We start from the raw sequence: 17,103 nt of genomic DNA, 5'->3' as shown, positions 1-17,103 counted from the left end.
AGGGAAATTTCAGGATAGTTTTTTTTTTAATGTTGCATTTCAACATAAATCACTTTGTTAACACTTCATAAGGTTCCATTTGTTAACATTATTTAACATTAAATAACATCAAAACAATTAAAATATTTTATTAAATGTTCATTTAAATATTTACTAATGCATTATTTAATCAAAAGTTGTAATTATTATTTATTGGACCTTAGCTAACATAAACTAACAATGAACGGTTAGATGAATAAATTCTGTTAAAAATAATAATATGAATTTGTTGAATTTGTTACAGTCAATTTTTATATTATAAAATAGTTTGGTAAAAAAAAAAATACTTGCCTTACAAGTTGACAAACAACATGGACATGATTTTTTCTTTTTTTTCTGTAGGTTATATATAATGATAAAAAAAAAAAAACTTTAAATGGTGATAAAATTGTTATAATAGCCTACCCATCTAAACCGTGTGGTTGTGTATTCACAGATCCCATTCTCATCGCTAAAGCTCTGCAGGATTATTACCCACAAGACTGCCGCTTCATTCACATCCACCAAGGCCAGTCTGTCTATGTGTATGCCATGCTGAAAGACCGTGGGAACCTCTTTTGGGCTGGCAGTGTAAGTAGCCTATCCATACTGTATTACTGAGTGAACTCAACTGCAGTATTTTAATCATTAAAACTTGCATGATTTTCTTGTATTGACAAAGGGTGCAAAAACAAATGCTTTCCCCTCTGACAATGAAGTCACAAAGTATAACTGAAGATAACTGTTTGTGAAGGTTCAAGGGTCATATTATGGAGACCAGGAAGCTCGTCTGGGATATTTCCCCAGCAGTGTTGTTGAAGAGACGCATGCCTTAATGCCTGCTGAGGTTGAGGTCAAGACTGATGTGTGTATCTCAATCTTTTGTCTATGATAAACAAAAACAAACTGATGCACTGACAAATACATGTAATAAAAAACTTCCGTTTAAGGTTAATTATACTCTTTTTTTGTCTTTTCAGAAATGGGACTTTTACTGCTATTAGGATTGCTGTCTCGGCTGGAACATAAACATAATTTTTGATTCCACTCTGCACTTTATAGTGTGTCACTACATTTATTATTTCTAGTAGGCAACTCAACTTAAAGATTTCTAACTATTCAGAAGAGGAAAACATATAGACCAGTGACTGTATACTGTAAATGCTTGTTGATGCAATAGTTTGAATAAAGCTGAGCTGCTGCTATTTGGCTGCTACTCTCGCAAGTGGTCACTGTTTGTTTGTATCACGTGATGTTTTTGGTAAGAAAAGTTTTGAATGAAAACTAAAGAGAAAATCAATTACTACTCAAGCGAAAAATGATTGCATCTGCCTTTATTATCTTCATACGACTTCAGCAGTAGATATTCGGTTTCTAGCCGAGTTGCGTCATGCGCATTTCCATGGAGACCAATGACAGCTCGAGGATCGCGTATTACTGGGCATTCAAGGTGAGTGCGTGTTTACAGTTGATTCAAATCTTTTAACTTCAAACTAGGTAAATAAAATGTAAATGGCTGTACTGATATGGGCGACTATGTAGCTTATAGACGACTATCACAAACATTTAAATGTGTGTGGTCTAGGAAGTTACTGTCTGATGAGAATGATTGCATAAGTAGGCTATTTGCAAAAAGCATGTGTTTTTGAGAATGTATTATTATTATATTTTTTTTTTTAAAGTAGCCTATAACAAAAATGAGATTTTAAATTATAAAAACGCTTGTAAAATTGCGACCGACATTGCAAAATAGCTCATTTATTTTGGCGGAAAAAAATAGCATTTGTTAATTTTAACAAAATATTTAACTAGGCCTATTTATCGGGCATTTTGCACACTGTTGCTGTTGCAGTTTGTTAAAAAGTCTATTCTTTTATGACACAAAATTTAGTGGCACGATGTCCAATAAAAGCAAGGAGTTTTCTTGGGTTACAAACGGCCCTCCTTTTCATCACATGCTTCGGGCTTCTGGGCAAGCTGAGGTCTGGAATGATTTTGCCGACGAGGCCAAATTTCGTCAGTATGGTTGGCGATGTTCAACGAATGAAGACTCGTATTCAAATACCACCCTCATTGGTAACTGGTCAGAAGAGAGGGTTGACACTCGCCGTACTGTGGCGTTACGACGCCCCCTTCCGCATCAGGTTGGTATTGTTTAGTAAAATATTGACATTCATAGCCACGTACTGTGTCACATTTAAAAATGTTTGAATTTCATTGCATTAGTTAATAAAATATAAAACCAAGAAGCATCTGCAAGCATCCTTTTACAGCTTCACTTTTTGAGCAGTATGCAATGATTTTTAGAAGTGCCCAGCCCAGTAACCACAGCTACCCTTACGAAAAAGAAGTTTATTCACCTGTTTGCCATTGTTTGACCCTGCCTGTTTACCACGTCTCTTTAATAAAGCCTGCAGATGGATCCACACGTCTCACGTCTCGTCAGCCCCGTTACAAGTACCACTAACATCTGTTAATCACAAAAAGGCAAATAATTTTAAACACTGAACACTGATTGTTTGTTTTAAAACTTAGCCTATTTTGTGAATGTTTTGCTTTAAAAGTGTGCTAGTGCTATCTTTCTTTAAAATAAATTTGGTTGGATTTTTAGTTATCTAATGCAGTGACATTCATGCATTTTTAAGTGTCACTTAGGTGTCCCAGTACCAAACAAATAACAGCCAGATAACCTTGAATTTGCTACTCCTCACAGTTCTCCCACTACTTTGAAACCACATATTATTCCAGCTACAAGAAAGACGACATTCGGCCGATTTACACAAGTATGTTTTTCTTTAAATCATTTAATTTAAGAACTTTGTATTAACTTTTAATTTATTAGTTAGTTTTGGATTCAACAAAATAAATATGCTTACTGTAAAGAACCTTATATTTTCACTTTTTCAGCCCTGAAGAGAGAGTCAAGAAGCTTCCCTGGCCACCAACCAGAAAGGGACCCTCCACAAACTAAGTGTGTGCCAAACTCCTGCTACAGACTGGACTTTAAAGGCCCTCAACGTAGAGTAGACATAGTGGGGGAGACTTCAGAGCCTCAGTGCGGGAGTGTAGCAGAGACAAACTGAAGCCTTTGGCAGAGAAATTTGGCTCCCAACATTATATCAGCTTCAGTAGCCTCCAACTGACTTCTGTGAGTGAACCACTGTCAAATATTGATAAAAAAATATTCTTATATTTTGCTCAAGCATGTGTCTATTTTTTAATCATGCATACAGTGAAAAGAAAATGTACCCATGTTGATTGATTTTCCATACATAGTGAGGTTTGATTATTTTGGTTCTCAATTTCAATTATATTGTACTTTACTGCATTAGCCACCTCGTAAAATACATACGAATTGGTAGTGTTGAGACAGTGAGGAAAGTCAAACATTTCTACAAGCAGCGCTAGACTATACTTGAGTTTAAAATGCAGAGCAATTCACCATTTCAACATATATTTTGTAGGCCTACTCATAGACTAAATATCTGCCAGACCATTGAATTCCCTAATCTTTGAACATTTTGAGTTACGCTATGTAGTAAAAGAAAAAATAATAATTTTGAGTTAAAAAAACAAGTTCACACTGGTTTTGAATGGCTGAAGCATTTATTGATAATTATATAATGACGTTAATTAGTTAATTCAGTGCTTCAGCTGTGATTAATGAGGAAAGCAGTGGACAGTGCAAAGCCATGTTTTGAAGTTCTCCTTCTCACTTACACCTCCTAGTGGGGATAATGTAGCAGTTTAGGCCTTTGCTTTAGTGGAGTGATATAAATATAAGGAAATAAGGATATTTATCCTACATCTTTGTCAGAACCTGCTTATGTTGCTTTTCCATATTAAAAAAAATGACTGATTTAGTTTGATATTAGCAGCTTTACCATTGTTGAATAAGTGAGCCATTGCTAAGAGACCGAATAGTCTCAGTGATTGTAAACAATATAAATTCTTGGCCCTTATTCACATGCACAGACATCTCAGCTCACATCTCACTCTCAAAAGTAACATTCAAATATTATTTAGTAAATCTCAAGGGGGACATTTGACCTATACACCATGCTTGCATGAATAAACTTGCTTTAAATGCTTTCATTTTCATTAATTGTTGCAAAAACAGCAATTCTTGGAACCGTACCGCTGTGTGAGTAGCACCTGCAATTCCTGCTGCTTAACAATGAATTAACAATTAACCGTTTAATTCCGTTTTAATGCTGTGTTGAGCAACATATTCATATTATTTTATTTAAAAGGGGTTCATAACCCCCTTTAACCTTGGGTTTTAAAGCCCTGCTCCTGCTATTGTCATGAAAATACAGTGGTGAAAGTATAGTGTGAAGCAACGCAGTGCATAAATGTGTCATTAACCAATCAAAAACCAGATCAACATTCACAAAGCTTGTCAAAACACTTAAATACTGTCACTTTTTTAAGAACGTATCCACGTTCCCTCACTGTGTCCTCTGGTTCCAAATCCATCATTAAATTCAAAATAAACGTACTTTTTCAAACCAAAAACAATAGCCATTGTGACATCTCAAACAAATCATTTTAACATACTCAGAATACACAATAACAGAAGAAACACTTTACAGCAAGGTTCCATTTGTTAACATTAGTTAACTATAACACGAAATAACAATGAAAAATACTTATAAAACATTTATTAATCTTAGTTAGTGTTAATTTCAACATCAAAAGTTGTATCTGTTAATAATGTTTAATGGACCAGAGCTAACATGAAATAACAATGAAGCTGTATTTTTTATTAATTAACATTAACAAAGATGAATAAATACTGTAAGAAATATATTGCTCATTGTTAATGTAAGTTCAAGCATTAAAGGGGTCATATGATGCTGCTAAAAAGAACATGTTGTGTATTTGGTGTAATGAAATGTGTTGTTTAGGTTTCCACGGTGAAAGCCGATCCGGCGATCCACAGCGCGAAGTTGAAGTATTTAAGAGAATAAAAGTTACACCTTCTTTCTTTGCGTGAACATTTGGGCGGCGTTATGCAAATCTTCCCACATTGTGACGTAGGTATGTGGGGGCGTGTTAGAACGAGCCGTTTTAGGTAGGCATGGCTGACTCTTAACTTTTATAAAGAATATCTCTTTGGATTTGAGACTTTAGTCTTTGCAACTTTACAGATCTTCTTTATGCACCAAGAGCTTGTAACACTCCAAAGAGAAAGGAAAAATTGAAATCGCATCATATGACCCCTTTAAGTAACAGTAATAGGACCTTATTGTAAAGTTTTCCCGTTTTTCTGACTCTCCTGCAAATCACACCAATAATAATGAGAGACTATGGCATTTTTTGCCATTTGATCCAGCTTAATACAATGGCCCATTTTTGCCTGTTTGTCTTTGCCAGGGAAAATACTCCTACACTCAAATACTTTGTCTTGTTGTCAAGGCTGCGCGATGTACAAAAGCCCCTTTGTTTGGTGGCATCAACAGAAGACAATACTTTATTGTAAAAGTGTATTTCTATGAAAATCTTTTAGGTAACATTCATCATATAGAGATTGTGTTTACAGTTAGTTGGACGCTGATGGAGTTTTCAACCTAATAGCTGTTTCTTCTCTAGCCGCTGTAGCAAAGACAACATAAGTTTTGGCCTGTCAGGAAACACTGGGCTAATAAGTTATTCCCCTGTAATGTAGCAGGAGCACAGTGGGACAAGGGAAAACAAGGGACATGGAAGTCTAGCAGCTTTACTTCTTCTGAGACCCAGCCACGGCCGGTTTGTCATCACAGGTGATGGGAATGGAGCGCTCCGGGCCGTCTGTGTGCTTGCGCGGGGCTGTCACTGACAGAACGCCATCAGAAGACAGGGAGGAAGTGACAGAGGCTGGATCCACACCAGCAGGGACACGGTATTTTCTTAGAAACTCTCGTGAGACGAAACCGTGATCATCCTGCGAGGAAAGCACAACATCGTTCTGAGCAGGTGATAATGAATGATCCGTCTTTCACTCTGCTTGACTCAATGTTTACTTGCGGCACAAGGCCAGTGATCTTGGTGATGACATGTGGATATTAAACAGTAAAGCCAGTCACATGCAAAGGTTTGCTGGTTAGGTATGTTTTGAAGCAGTGGAGCTAAGCTGGTCCTGTGCAAGCTCATAACCAGCTTATAACAAGCTCAGGACCAGCTTAAACCAGCTCCCATGCTTCAAAACATACCTAACCAGCATATGCTGTTTTTTTCAAAAGGGCAGTGCTCAGTGTTTATGTATCGTGAGTTGCTACCTGACGATCCTCATGTTTGGCATGAATTTCAATGAAATCTCCATTGATTTTCACTGACAGCTCCTCTGGTTTAAAGTATTTAACATCCATATTTAGTGAGAAACAGTCCTTTTCCATTTTCATCTAAGAAAACAGGATTAATGACATATTTAATAATTTGTCTAGTTTAATCTAATGTTCACAATGAGCACTTCAAATTCAAAAGAATCATTAATGAATTAATTTTAGACATTTAGATTTTTTTCTGTTGTGACATTCCTTTCATGACGATTTCAAAAATTGCCCCCTAAATTCTTGTAATGTCAAAAGAACAAAAAACTGTATTATCCTGCAGACAGGACGGTTTTCATTACTATATTATATAGTTATAATATTAAGTGATAAAAATAATAATGTATATTTTATTTTCTATTTCCTATTGGAGTATTAGAATTACATTTCCATTTTTTCACATTACAATATTGTTTTCACAATGCTAAAATCCTAATAATTCTACAAATATGCTTCACTTTCTTCATGCAAAAATATTTCTCTTTTGATTTTAAAGTGAAATATGACCTGAACAGGGTTTTTTTTGTAAAATTCAAACATATAATGTATTCAGTTAATAGTTTTATTTTGTTTTGTTTCCATCAAAACAGAACTGCTATACTTCACTGTGGCTTTTTTAAAGATAGAGTGCTAGGCAGAAATCAATCAAAGCTATCGTCATGGAATAAATGCTCAAAATATTTATCCATTGGGATCATAGTTTAGAAAACAGCTGACACTAGCGCAGCTGCCATTAGAACAAAAAAAAAATGGTTATAGCTATCTCTAAAATAGGCATGGACACAGAGAATAATGAATTAAAACTTCATGTTAATTCATGTTAAAAATAACTATTAAAAAATCCACAAATAACATTAATTTTTACATGTCTCTTTGAAATACTTCATTTTGATCAGTCAATTAAGGTCAAATATGACCCTGGACCACAAAACCAGTCTTAAGTCACTGGGATATATTTGTAGCAATAGCCAAAAATACATTGTATGGGTCAAAATGATAGATCTTTCTTTTATGCCAAAAATCATTAGGATATTAAGATCATGTTCCATGAAGATATTTTGTAAATTTCCTACCATAAATATATCAAAACTTAATTTTTGATTAGTAATATGCATTGCTAAGGACTTAATTTGGACAGCTTTAAAGGCGATTTTCTCAATATTTAGATTTTTTTGCACCCTCAGATTCCAGATTTTCAAATAGTTGTATCTAGGCCAAATATTGTCCTAAACCATACATCAATGGAAAGCTTATTCATTCAGCTTTCAGATGATCTATAAATCTCAATTTTGAAAAATTGACACTTAAGACTGGTTTTGTGGTCCAGGGTCACAAATATTAATGTCCACTAAACTGTTAACATATTAAAATGATTTCAAACACGCATTATTTATTAACTGTACAGTGGGGAAAATGTACAGCCAGCCATTATCACAAATTAAAACCCTTTAGGGAAATACGAGACCCCTCCGCTTTGCTTTAAGATCCTAAACACCCAGTTTATTTTGAGATAGTGACTTAACAAATTAGACACGGAACTACAATAATGCTGATGTTACAAACTGAATGTAGATGAACCGCAACATTGACAAAAGTCATTGTAAACTCACCTCAGAAAGGCCGCTGTCCACCCAGCTTGGCCGGCGGAAAAAGGAAGGTCGTGGGTAGTACAGCGAGGGAATCATGTCGGCCTCAGAGATGGGATCCCCAAAGTGCTGGTCAAAGATCCGGCTGGGAAAGAAGGATGGCCAGAAGGAGCGACGGAACCAAGGATGCTGAATGGCGATGTCCATTTTGTGTCTGGGCCTTAGCAGCACTCAGAAAACTGCTGTCTCTTCTGCCTGCGCACTTAAATAGAGCAACACCCTCGGCCCCTGGCAGACGAGCCAGCTGTGGATCTTTCTGGAATAATGATGTAAACTGTTTGCCTGCCTTTGCCTCTTTCACTTTGGCCCTCCCACTGTCCTGTGCTTGCTACCCTGTCTCCTCTTCCGACCATCACTCTCTGTATTTATCCAAAGAGCTGATCAGATTTCAATTCACTCAGATACCAACTGGATTACAGTGCAAGCCCCCAATAGTGCTGATGGTCCCTTGTGTTCACTGCACTGGAAACTGCGCTGAACCTGCCAATATTGAGGAAAGTCAGTCGTTGCTCGGCATTGCTGGCTCATTTGATGCCAGCACAGATTAGGATGCCCATGAGGTGATGTGCCCGTGCATATTTCGGTTCTGAGCCCCTTTGGAGGTTTAGTCTTTACTGAATCTGACAGTGAATGTGGCTGAGATAACTGTGCCAGGCTAAACACCATACAAAGTCAATCCCCATGAACAAGCCCTCGGCTGGGCAGTGTGTTCGGGGCTTACTTGAGCTGGCACACTGACTGGACATCATGATTTTGGAGGGGTAAGCAGTCTCGGTCGCTGTGCTCTCAGTGAATATTTTATAATTTAAAACGTTTAATTTTTGTGGATTTGGTGCCCTTTTAGTTCCCTGGACTTATTATTAGTTTAGCAAGAAAAAAAATACAGTACTGGACTTGGTAACATTATTTGAAAAAATTTGGGGTTGTAATCTCTCATGCTTACTAAGGCTGCATTTATTTTAAAAAAAAAAAAAAAAAACAGTAATATTATTATGATTAATATTATTACAGTTTAAAACTGTTTTCTCTTTTAATACTTTTTCAGATGTCATGTTTTTCCTGTGATTGCAAAGCCAATTTTTTATTTTTTTTTTGGAAACTGTGATCATTTTTTTCAGGATTCTTTGATAAACAGAATAATATAATTTTATTTACTATTTCTTAGAAATTACTGCTTATTAATATTTGAAAAAACAGTGTTGGCGAAGTCGGTAACTGCAACATGTAGAAAATAATAAAACAATAATATTGTGAAATATTATTACAGTTTAAAACTATTTTCTCTTTTAATACATTTTCATTTTAGGATTCTTTGATAAATAGAATAAATATAATTTTAAAAGAACAGGATTGATTTGAAACTGACATCGTTTGTAATATTATAAATGCCAAATAAATATGTTGACCAGACTTTTGAATGGTATAGTGCAACTCTTTAACTTACTGTCATGTGCAATGCAAAAGCAATTTTAAAATAAAATATCTAAAAATGTTTATTTTCAGTTAGAATATAATATTAACCAATTTCCATTCAATTCAACTATAATTAAGATTTGCATTATGCATTTATGCAATGCAAATTTTCACTTTTTATTGTTATTTATTTATTTATTTATTTTTGCTGCAAAGAACATTTTGACTGATTAATATGGTGTAATGCTGTTATGAGGCTCATTCATGTTATTTCATTTTATTTTAATGTTTTATTTTAAGGCCTATTCCAAACAAGAGTTTTCAAGAGTTGAAATAACAACCTTTTTCTTTTCTTTTCTTTTTTTAACAACTTTGAGACCTAGAACTGTTAGACTGTTTTGCTTTTTGAGTCTCTCACTAAACCCATTCACCATTTGCATTTGTGTACAGTATATGTCCTCCTATATGAGCTATGCAGGTCCACAGCGTTTACTACAAGCTATTTGTAGCAACATTTATCACCGTCCTGTCTCAAGTGCGCTATCTCTCTTCTCCTTTCCCCCGCTGTTCTTTCCACCCCTCTCCCTTTCTAGCCTTCCTGCTCCTCTCACACTCCGAAAATTAGTGTAACTGAAGTCTGTCAATCCAGTGAATTTTTCAGTTATCTAGTCAACCTGCTAAAGAGGTCAAAATGGCTGACCGCACCGTTCCTCATGCCTACCCAATGAGTATGGATTACGAGATGTGCTCACCCCCTCGAATCTATGATCAGAACTTTGCAGAAGGTAAGTAAAATTAGAGTCTTGAATATAATAGAAATAGACAACATTTTAAGGCAAAACATCCTGTATGTGTACATTTCTTGTATTTTTATATTGCTGACTATCATGCTATGTCTCAATGACTTTAAAAATGCTTTAAGCCGTTCTCATATATTTAATTTTAGCGGAAAAAAAATAATTTTGATTGTCATATGTGAGGGTCAGTCTATAGCTATTAGCTAATAAATATATAATTGTGAACATCCATATTGGCACTTTGTACTATGACAGTATTGAAATGTGATGCCTCAGTAACAACTTATATTTAGAATTCCACACATGACATGACCAAAAAAACCTCTTGTCCTCTTCATGACTGATTATGAGCTGATCTTATCAGACAAGTTAGCAGCAGGTTTGGAGGCCAACTGTGAAAACACCACTCACTGTTAAGCTATAACAGAGCAGCGTAAAAATGCCACGTGTGATAGGATTAAAATAGAAACTGTAAGTGCAGCCTGAGTCTTGATCTGTAGCTGGCTTCACAAATTGTAAATAGACCTGACATGCAGATTTCCTGTGTCTTCTAGAAGACATTTCCAATTAGAATCTAGAGAGACAAGCTTTTCATGTAAAGTAGATACATTTCCATCAATAGTAGCAAATTGCTTCATGGTCAATGGCATGATTTTGGTTTCTTTGTCTGGATTTTTTTGTTCCATTCATAAATATATTAAAAATGCAATACAGAGACTTCAATACACCTGTATAGAGGCATAAAAAGTCATTTCACAATGCTGAAAAAAGGCTTATTAAAAGAATTAATTAAAAAAACTAATTAAGTGCTTTGACATATGCATGTAGGGTAACTACCATTCAGCAACATGTAGAAAAAAATAAAACAAGAAATTTGATCTTTTTGTAATTTTATTTATATTTTAGATTTTTGTTCATTCTGGAAGTATTACCGGTAAGTAAAAATGTTAGCATGATACAACTGTTCTGATATCACAATGAAAAAAAAATGTCTTGAAAAGAAACTTAAATAATTAAGAATATTAAGAATATTTTATTCAATATTTTCTTTAAAAAATCTTTTAAGAAATCGGCTTCATTGTTTATTAATATTTGAAAAGAAAAACATATCCACCAAGTCATGTAGTGCACAAAAACAAAATGTAAACAAAACATCAAATGATATCATGAGGTCAAAAGTCTCTTAAAATATGAGACACTTTGACAATTTTATGATAAGGCAAGGTTAGTTCAGGTTGTAAAATTTCACTTGGTGCAACTTATTAAGATTAGTATTATTCAAGGTGTAAGGAACACATATTTTAGAGTGAAGTTTTTACCTTTATTTAACCAGGAAATGAATCTCTTGAGATTTTAAATCTCTTTTACAAGAGGGTCCTGGCCAAGATAGGCACCACATTTAGTTACACATAAAACAAAATACATTGATTTACATATACAGAAATATACACAAGTCACTCGAAACATTTACAATCAAATGACTCTAAAAATACATTTAAAATCAGTTCGTGATACCAACTCTTTTAAGCATAACTTATCTTGTAATTGATTCCAATCAAATGGAGCTGCATAACTAAATGCCCGTTGACCCGTATTAGTACGAACTTTAGGGATGCTTAAAAGATAATAGCCTTGTGAGCGAAGACCATAATTCTTTACACCTTTTTGAATGATATTCTGCTGTAAATACGAAGGAAGTAAACCTAAAATAATTTTATATATAAATAAGTACCAATGCTTGAATCTATGGGATGACAACGCCGGCCAACCAACCCGAGAGTACAATAAACAATGATGAGTAAGGGCTTTTGAATTTGTGATAAATCTTAATGCTCCATGATAAACCGAATGCCTGTAAACAACGTTTAGGTGCCTGCATATAAATGATATCACAATAATCCAACACTGACAAAAACGTAGCTGCTACCAATCTCTTCCTTGCTTCAAAAGAAAGCCAAGACTTGACTCTAAAAAGAAGGCCCAGTTTCGACTTTAATTTTTTCACAAGGTACTAAACATAAGGCCCAAAAGAAAGAGAATCATCGATGTATTCATATACATTTACACTTCAGCTTTTCAAAACTGGATGAAACCAAAAGAAACACAAAGAGTACTTTTTTTTTTAGAACTTAGGACTTTAAACTTTATTAAAGGATTTTCGCAACATCATACGCCTGCTTGTTTCCAAGTTCAAAGTCTGACTGCAATTGGTATTCACTTACACTTTTCCAATCAGGAAGGAGGAAATTTTGATATACCAAGCTGAATAGAATGCAGCATAATCATAAAATGTTTATATTGTGTTGTTTCCAATTTCATTATGGACAGACAAATTACATGCCACTGGACGCATTGTGAGAGTATGATTAACTGAGATTATGATGTATTTTTTTGCCTTCTCACCTTCTCAGCACTGAGTCCCAAGGACCTTTTGACCCCTGTCCTGTACCACGGTTACTACATTCGTCCCCGCATCAACAAGCAGATCGAGCGGGGCTTCTCTCAGGTAGAAAGTGAAGATGATTGGTATCGAGTTTTGCTGGACGTGTGCCAGTTCACTCCGGATGAGATCAGTGTGCGAACAGTGGACAACCTGTTGGAGGTGACTGGGCGGCATGCTCAGAGAATGGACCAGCATGGCTTTGTGAGTCGTGAGTTTACCCGCACATACATCTTGCCAATGGGTGTGGATCCGCTGCTGGTGCAGGTGTCTCTCTCACACGATGGGATACTGTGTATCCAGGCACCACGAAAAACTGAGGACCTGGAGCCTAAAATCAACCAGCTCAAGATTAAAGTGGACAAGAAGGAAAGCAAAAGTTAATCAAATGGACTTGATATAAGCAGGCCTACATGGAATCCCGCAGAACTCTGTTGAAAAGTCTATGGAGTTGGATTGTCCAACACTTGCGTGCTCATTTATTAAATATTTTGGATATTTTGAAGAATTCGAAGTTCTCTCACTTGTGTTGTCTCACAGTTTGTTAGAATGCATTCCACAGAATTCTGCAGATTCCAAACTAAAATTAGTGCAAAAAAAAGTCTACAGATTTCTTCTGGGTCTGTATATAAACTACAGGTCGAACGTTTGGAATAATTAAGATTTTTTAAATGGTTTTGAAAAAAAAATTTTATGCTCACTAAGACTCACTAAGACTATTATTATTACATTTTTTTAGTTTACATTTACATTTAGTCATTTAGCAGACGCTTTTATCCAAAGCGACTTACAAATGAGGACAATGGAAGCAATCAAAATCAACAAAAGAGCATATAAGCATATATAATGATATACAAGTGCTATATCAAGTCTCAGTTAGCTTAACGTGACGTGACATGTGACGTGACATGTGGCCAAGTATGGTGACCCATACTCAGAATTAGTGCTCTGCATTTATCCCATCCAAAGTGCACACACACAGCAGCGAACACACACACACACTGTGAACACACACCCAGAGCAGTGGGCAGCCATTTATGCTGCGGCGCCCGGGGAGCAGTTGGGGGTTCGGTGCCTTGCTCAAGGGCACCTCAGTCGTGGTATTGAAGGCAGTACACGTAGCAAGGGTTTTTTAAATAATATAATAAATAAAAAGAAAACAGATAGTAGAATTAGAATAGAGAGTGCTAGAGTTAGAGGGTCAAATAAAGATGGAAGATAAATAAAGTTTAGTTTAGAATGTAATTTATTCCTGTGATGTAAAGCTGATATTTTAAGCAGCCATAGTCTTCAGTGTCACATGATCCCTCAGAAATAATTTTAATGTGCTTATTTGCTAACAGTTTTGCATTTTTGCAACAATTTTGCCTCAGTTTAATATTAAAATAGAAAATGATTTTTAATTGTAATAATTTTTCACAATTGTTCTGTTTTACTGTATTTTTGATCAAATAAATGCAGACTTGATCTTTTAGAGGAAAAGTTCACCAAAAATGAAAACTTGCTGTTTATTTACTCACTCTCAGGCCTTCCAAGATGTAGGTGACTTTCTTTCTTCAATAAACTATTCCTTTAAAAACATTAACAAACAAAAAAAGTCTTAATTTTTCCAAACTTTTGAATGGTAGTGTACATTAGTTACTTCATTTATGGTATACGCTTTACATCAGGGAGTAAAACTGTACACACTGGAATTTTATGATGCACGTTAAGTTCCCTCAGGATAACCTTGCTGGATGTGTGGCCATGTGTGAATTTTTGCTAGACAAAAATATGTTTTCTATTAAACTTTTCTGTATAGCTGGCAAGTATTTAAAACACTCTTGCCTCCGTTTTGTTACTTACAGTTATTGCAAAAATGAAAAGGTCACCTGCCATTGGTTGGCTATAAAGATAGTCCTGCCCCAAAGTTGTGCCATTGGTTGAGCCACTGTTGCTGTGTTAAAGTTGCAATGACTTGGTTCTATCCATCGGTTTTTAATTGGACGGATGCAGATCTGAATGTGAGCTTGAAGTAAGAAAGCGAGCGCAACAAAAAATCATTAAAAATAAGTTATGACATTTTGAATAAAAATTCTGAGCTTAACAAAATCTCTTCTATAAAATGCCTTGAGAAAATAGTGAATTTCCATTTCATGCTGCTGACTTTAGGCTAGTCGGGATGCTCAATAAAAGAAAACAAAGTTTTGAAAGCACTATAGGATCACAGCGTTTACACTTTTCTGGGAAATCAGTCTACCATTGTTTACTTACAGTTCTCTCTGCATATTAACCGGATCTGAGAAAGATTTTATCATCGCAAACTTACTGTAACAGGGCTGACGAGACGTGAGACGTGTGGATCCATCTGCAGGCTTTATTAAAGAGAAGTGGTAAACAGGCAGGGTCAAACAATGGCAAACAGGTATATGGCGGGCAAAACACAAGAATAGTCCCAGGGCTAGCGTAGGTCACCGATCGGCAGACAGAATCACAGGGGCGAGACGAGAGGGAAAAATCCAGAAAAACAGGCAAAGATCAGAAACCGCGAGATCCAACTGCAGGCTGTATTAAAGAGACGTAGTAAACAGTCAAGATCAAACAATGTCAAACAGGTATATGGCGGGCAAAACACAAGAATAGTCCCAGGGCTAGCGTAGGTCACCGATCGGCAGACAGAATCACAGGGGCGAGACGAGAGGGAAAAATCCACAAAAACAGGCAAAGATCAGAAACCGCGAAAACGGGCAAGGCAAGGCAAAAACAAGGAAAACTCAGAGACTCGGAATGGGGTACGGGCTAAACAATACTCAGCAGAGAAAGGTGGTTAGAGTGGGTGTTATATAGTGAGTGAGGTGATTAGAAACAGCTGTGTGCAATGAGTGCAATCAGTGCAGTGTGCAAATCGTGCAAAGAATGATGGGATATGTAGTCCGGGGTGCTATGTAACAGTTTGAGTTGTGCGAGAGTCAATGTAATGGAAAGGGTGACCTCTGGTGGTGAATAAACGGAAGTCCATGGACAGGATTCGTGACACTTACACACTTCAGCTTTAATTAATTATTTTTAAAAAAGACTAAACAAGACATAACACGTCACTTAAAAATGATTATAATTGTTTAACTATTTACATGTACATGTATGAGGATATTACAATACAGCTACTGTACAATGCAAGTAGTACACAGTAAGTCCAATGTAAACCAAGAGTTCTCTGCAGGGAAATGGATCTCTTGTTACCTAGCCACTATCATTCTGTTCATAAATGAATGACTGGAAAGATATACAACAGTAAAGATATTGTCAAACATTCATGACCTCAAGGTCAGCCTCAGCGATAGGGGCGTTGCAGCTCGAGGTACAAAGGTAGCTTTCTTTAAGAGCAACACCTGCAGGACTCCAGATACAGAGGAACAAGGAAATGGAAAATGAGCAACTGATCAACTCTAGGCTATCTGTGCACTGACGACAATCTCTGCCATGGGGAGCAATTTAACCAAAACAATAAATAAGTGAGTAGCCAAACATTTGCATGTTTAAATTGTTAAACATACTGGGCACAGTTTACAGTATTTATTTACTCAAATGCGACAGGGTTCTATGACATGTGCCTGTTTTATCAGTAGGATCTTGATGGGAAGGAAACTGCCTTAAACAAGATTCATTTGTGTTGCTAAATGTTCTGTTCACTATTTAACACAAATGTGAACCTTTAAGTAGGCCATTCTTTGAGAAACATGATCCTCTGTGTCTGTTCATATTTGATAGTTTGAATGCTTAACAAATGCTGTTGGTGTTCATAAGGTATTGTATTGTTCAGGAAAGAGGGAAATGTATTGTATTAGCATTTAACAGGACAAAGAAGTAGGAAGCTAAATATTCTTCCTCTTAACCCTTGTAAAAAAGAAGTACACTACTTTTAATAAGAGTGCTTATTACTTTGAAAGAATGTACTGTGCATACTGAGTGTAATGTGTTCAGACACTTAATTTCATGTTATTTACAATTAATTGAAAATTTATTATAGATTAGGTTCATATTAAATGCTACCTTAAAAATGTTTTTTGACCCACTTAAGTAGGACTTAAGTGCATCTTTAGATGTAATTACGTCTATTGTCTTTGAAATATTGTTAAAGTCTGCCGAATGTACTGACAAATATCTATGGTAAATGAAATGTATACTAAAATGTAATTTTTGTTGAAACTTGTATGTCATGTATTTAAATACAGCACACATCTGAAATGAAATAACTTCAAATGTAAAATCAAATAATACACTACAGTTAGTTATAATCAAGTATTTTGTGCTTTAGCATGTAAGTCAAATCAAAATAAAGCATGACAAGATTATTAAAAAAAACTAAAATAGCCTTTAAAGTAAAACTTTTAAAAGGTGTACTTAGGTTATTAAGAATATTGTCATGAAAGTGTGCTCTCTTTAAGAACATTCAAGTGGCCTTTTATTTCATTAATATTTTAAATTAAAAATATACTTTT

The 17,103-nt window shown here is 35.5% G+C and overlaps 4 protein-coding genes across 4 annotated transcripts in view; 3 read left to right on the top strand and 1 right to left on the bottom strand.

Annotated features, from left to right (window-relative positions):
- mia (MIA SH3 domain containing) overlaps positions 1–1,258 on the top strand; it is a 1,560-nt gene extending 302 nt beyond the window's left edge. Inside the window, exons 2-4 of the mRNA XM_016490542.1 lie at positions 476–609; positions 773–883; positions 999–1,258. Coding sequence (XP_016346028.1) covers positions 476–609; positions 773–883; positions 999–1,022 — 269 coding nt within the window. The 3' untranslated portion in view covers positions 1,023–1,258. The remainder of the gene's footprint in view (positions 1–475; positions 610–772; positions 884–998) is intronic.
- A 128-nt stretch (positions 1,259–1,386) lies between these two features.
- On the top strand, positions 1,387–3,861 carry cfap68 (cilia and flagella associated protein 68). The gene is made up of 4 exons (XM_016490538.1): positions 1,387–1,468; positions 1,910–2,162; positions 2,732–2,801; positions 2,926–3,861. The coding sequence occupies exons 1-4, from the start codon at positions 1,431–1,433 to the stop codon at positions 3,099–3,101; spliced, it is 537 nt and encodes a 178-aa protein (XP_016346024.1). The 5' UTR covers positions 1,387–1,430; the 3' UTR covers positions 3,102–3,861.
- A 1,863-nt stretch (positions 3,862–5,724) lies between these two features.
- Positions 5,725–8,303, bottom strand: LOC107691740 (alpha-crystallin B chain-like). Its single transcript, XM_016490540.1, has 3 exons — positions 7,940–8,303; positions 6,279–6,401; positions 5,725–5,944 (listed from the first exon to the last, which is right to left on the bottom strand). The coding sequence occupies exons 1-3, from the start codon at positions 8,120–8,122 to the stop codon at positions 5,741–5,743; spliced, it is 510 nt and encodes a 169-aa protein (XP_016346026.1). The 5' UTR covers positions 8,123–8,303; the 3' UTR covers positions 5,725–5,740.
- A 113-nt stretch (positions 8,304–8,416) lies between these two features.
- LOC107691741 (heat shock protein beta-2-like) lies at positions 8,417–13,118 on the top strand. The gene is made up of 3 exons (XM_016490541.1): positions 8,417–8,736; positions 9,982–10,173; positions 12,597–13,118. Exons 2-3 carry the CDS (start codon positions 10,080–10,082, stop codon positions 13,007–13,009), a joined length of 507 nt encoding a protein of 168 aa, XP_016346027.1. The 5' UTR covers positions 8,417–8,736; positions 9,982–10,079; the 3' UTR covers positions 13,010–13,118.
- Positions 13,119–17,103: the final 3,985 nt, after the last annotated feature.

Source organism: Sinocyclocheilus anshuiensis, unplaced genomic scaffold, assembly GCF_001515605.1.
Source record: "Sinocyclocheilus anshuiensis isolate Anshui unplaced genomic scaffold, SAMN03320099.WGS_v1.1 scaffold246, whole genome shotgun sequence".
In the NCBI taxonomy this organism is placed as follows: Eukaryota; Metazoa; Chordata; class Actinopteri; order Cypriniformes; family Cyprinidae; genus Sinocyclocheilus; species Sinocyclocheilus anshuiensis.
The sequence above is the reverse complement of the archived record's forward strand: the minus strand, read 5'-3'. Positions and strand labels throughout refer to the sequence as shown.

Excerpts from the sequence above, each read along its gene's own strand:
- LOC107691740 (XM_016490540.1), bottom strand. The coding sequence starts at position 8,122 with ATGGACATCGCCATTCAGCATCCTTGGTTCCGTCGCTCCTTCTGGCCA. Across the intron at positions 6,402-7,939 it reads TGGACAGCGGCCTTTCTGAG|ATGAAAATGGAAAAGGACTG; the intron begins GTGAGTTTACAA and ends CTGTTTTCTTAG. Across the intron at positions 5,945-6,278 it reads CCAAACATGAGGATCGTCAG|GATGATCACGGTTTCGTCTC; the intron begins GTAGCAACTCAC and ends CTTTCCTCGCAG.
- LOC107691741 (XM_016490541.1), top strand. The coding sequence starts at position 10,080 with ATGGCTGACCGCACCGTTCCTCATGCCTACCCAATGAGTATGGATTAC. Across the intron at positions 10,174-12,596 it reads TGATCAGAACTTTGCAGAAG|CACTGAGTCCCAAGGACCTT; the intron begins GTAAGTAAAATT and ends TCACCTTCTCAG.
- cfap68 (XM_016490538.1), top strand. The coding sequence starts at position 1,431 with ATGACAGCTCGAGGATCGCGTATTACTGGGCATTCAAG. Across the intron at positions 2,163-2,731 it reads GACGCCCCCTTCCGCATCAG|TTCTCCCACTACTTTGAAAC; the intron begins GTTGGTATTGTT and ends TACTCCTCACAG. Across the intron at positions 2,802-2,925 it reads CATTCGGCCGATTTACACAA|CCCTGAAGAGAGAGTCAAGA; the intron begins GTATGTTTTTCT and ends TCACTTTTTCAG.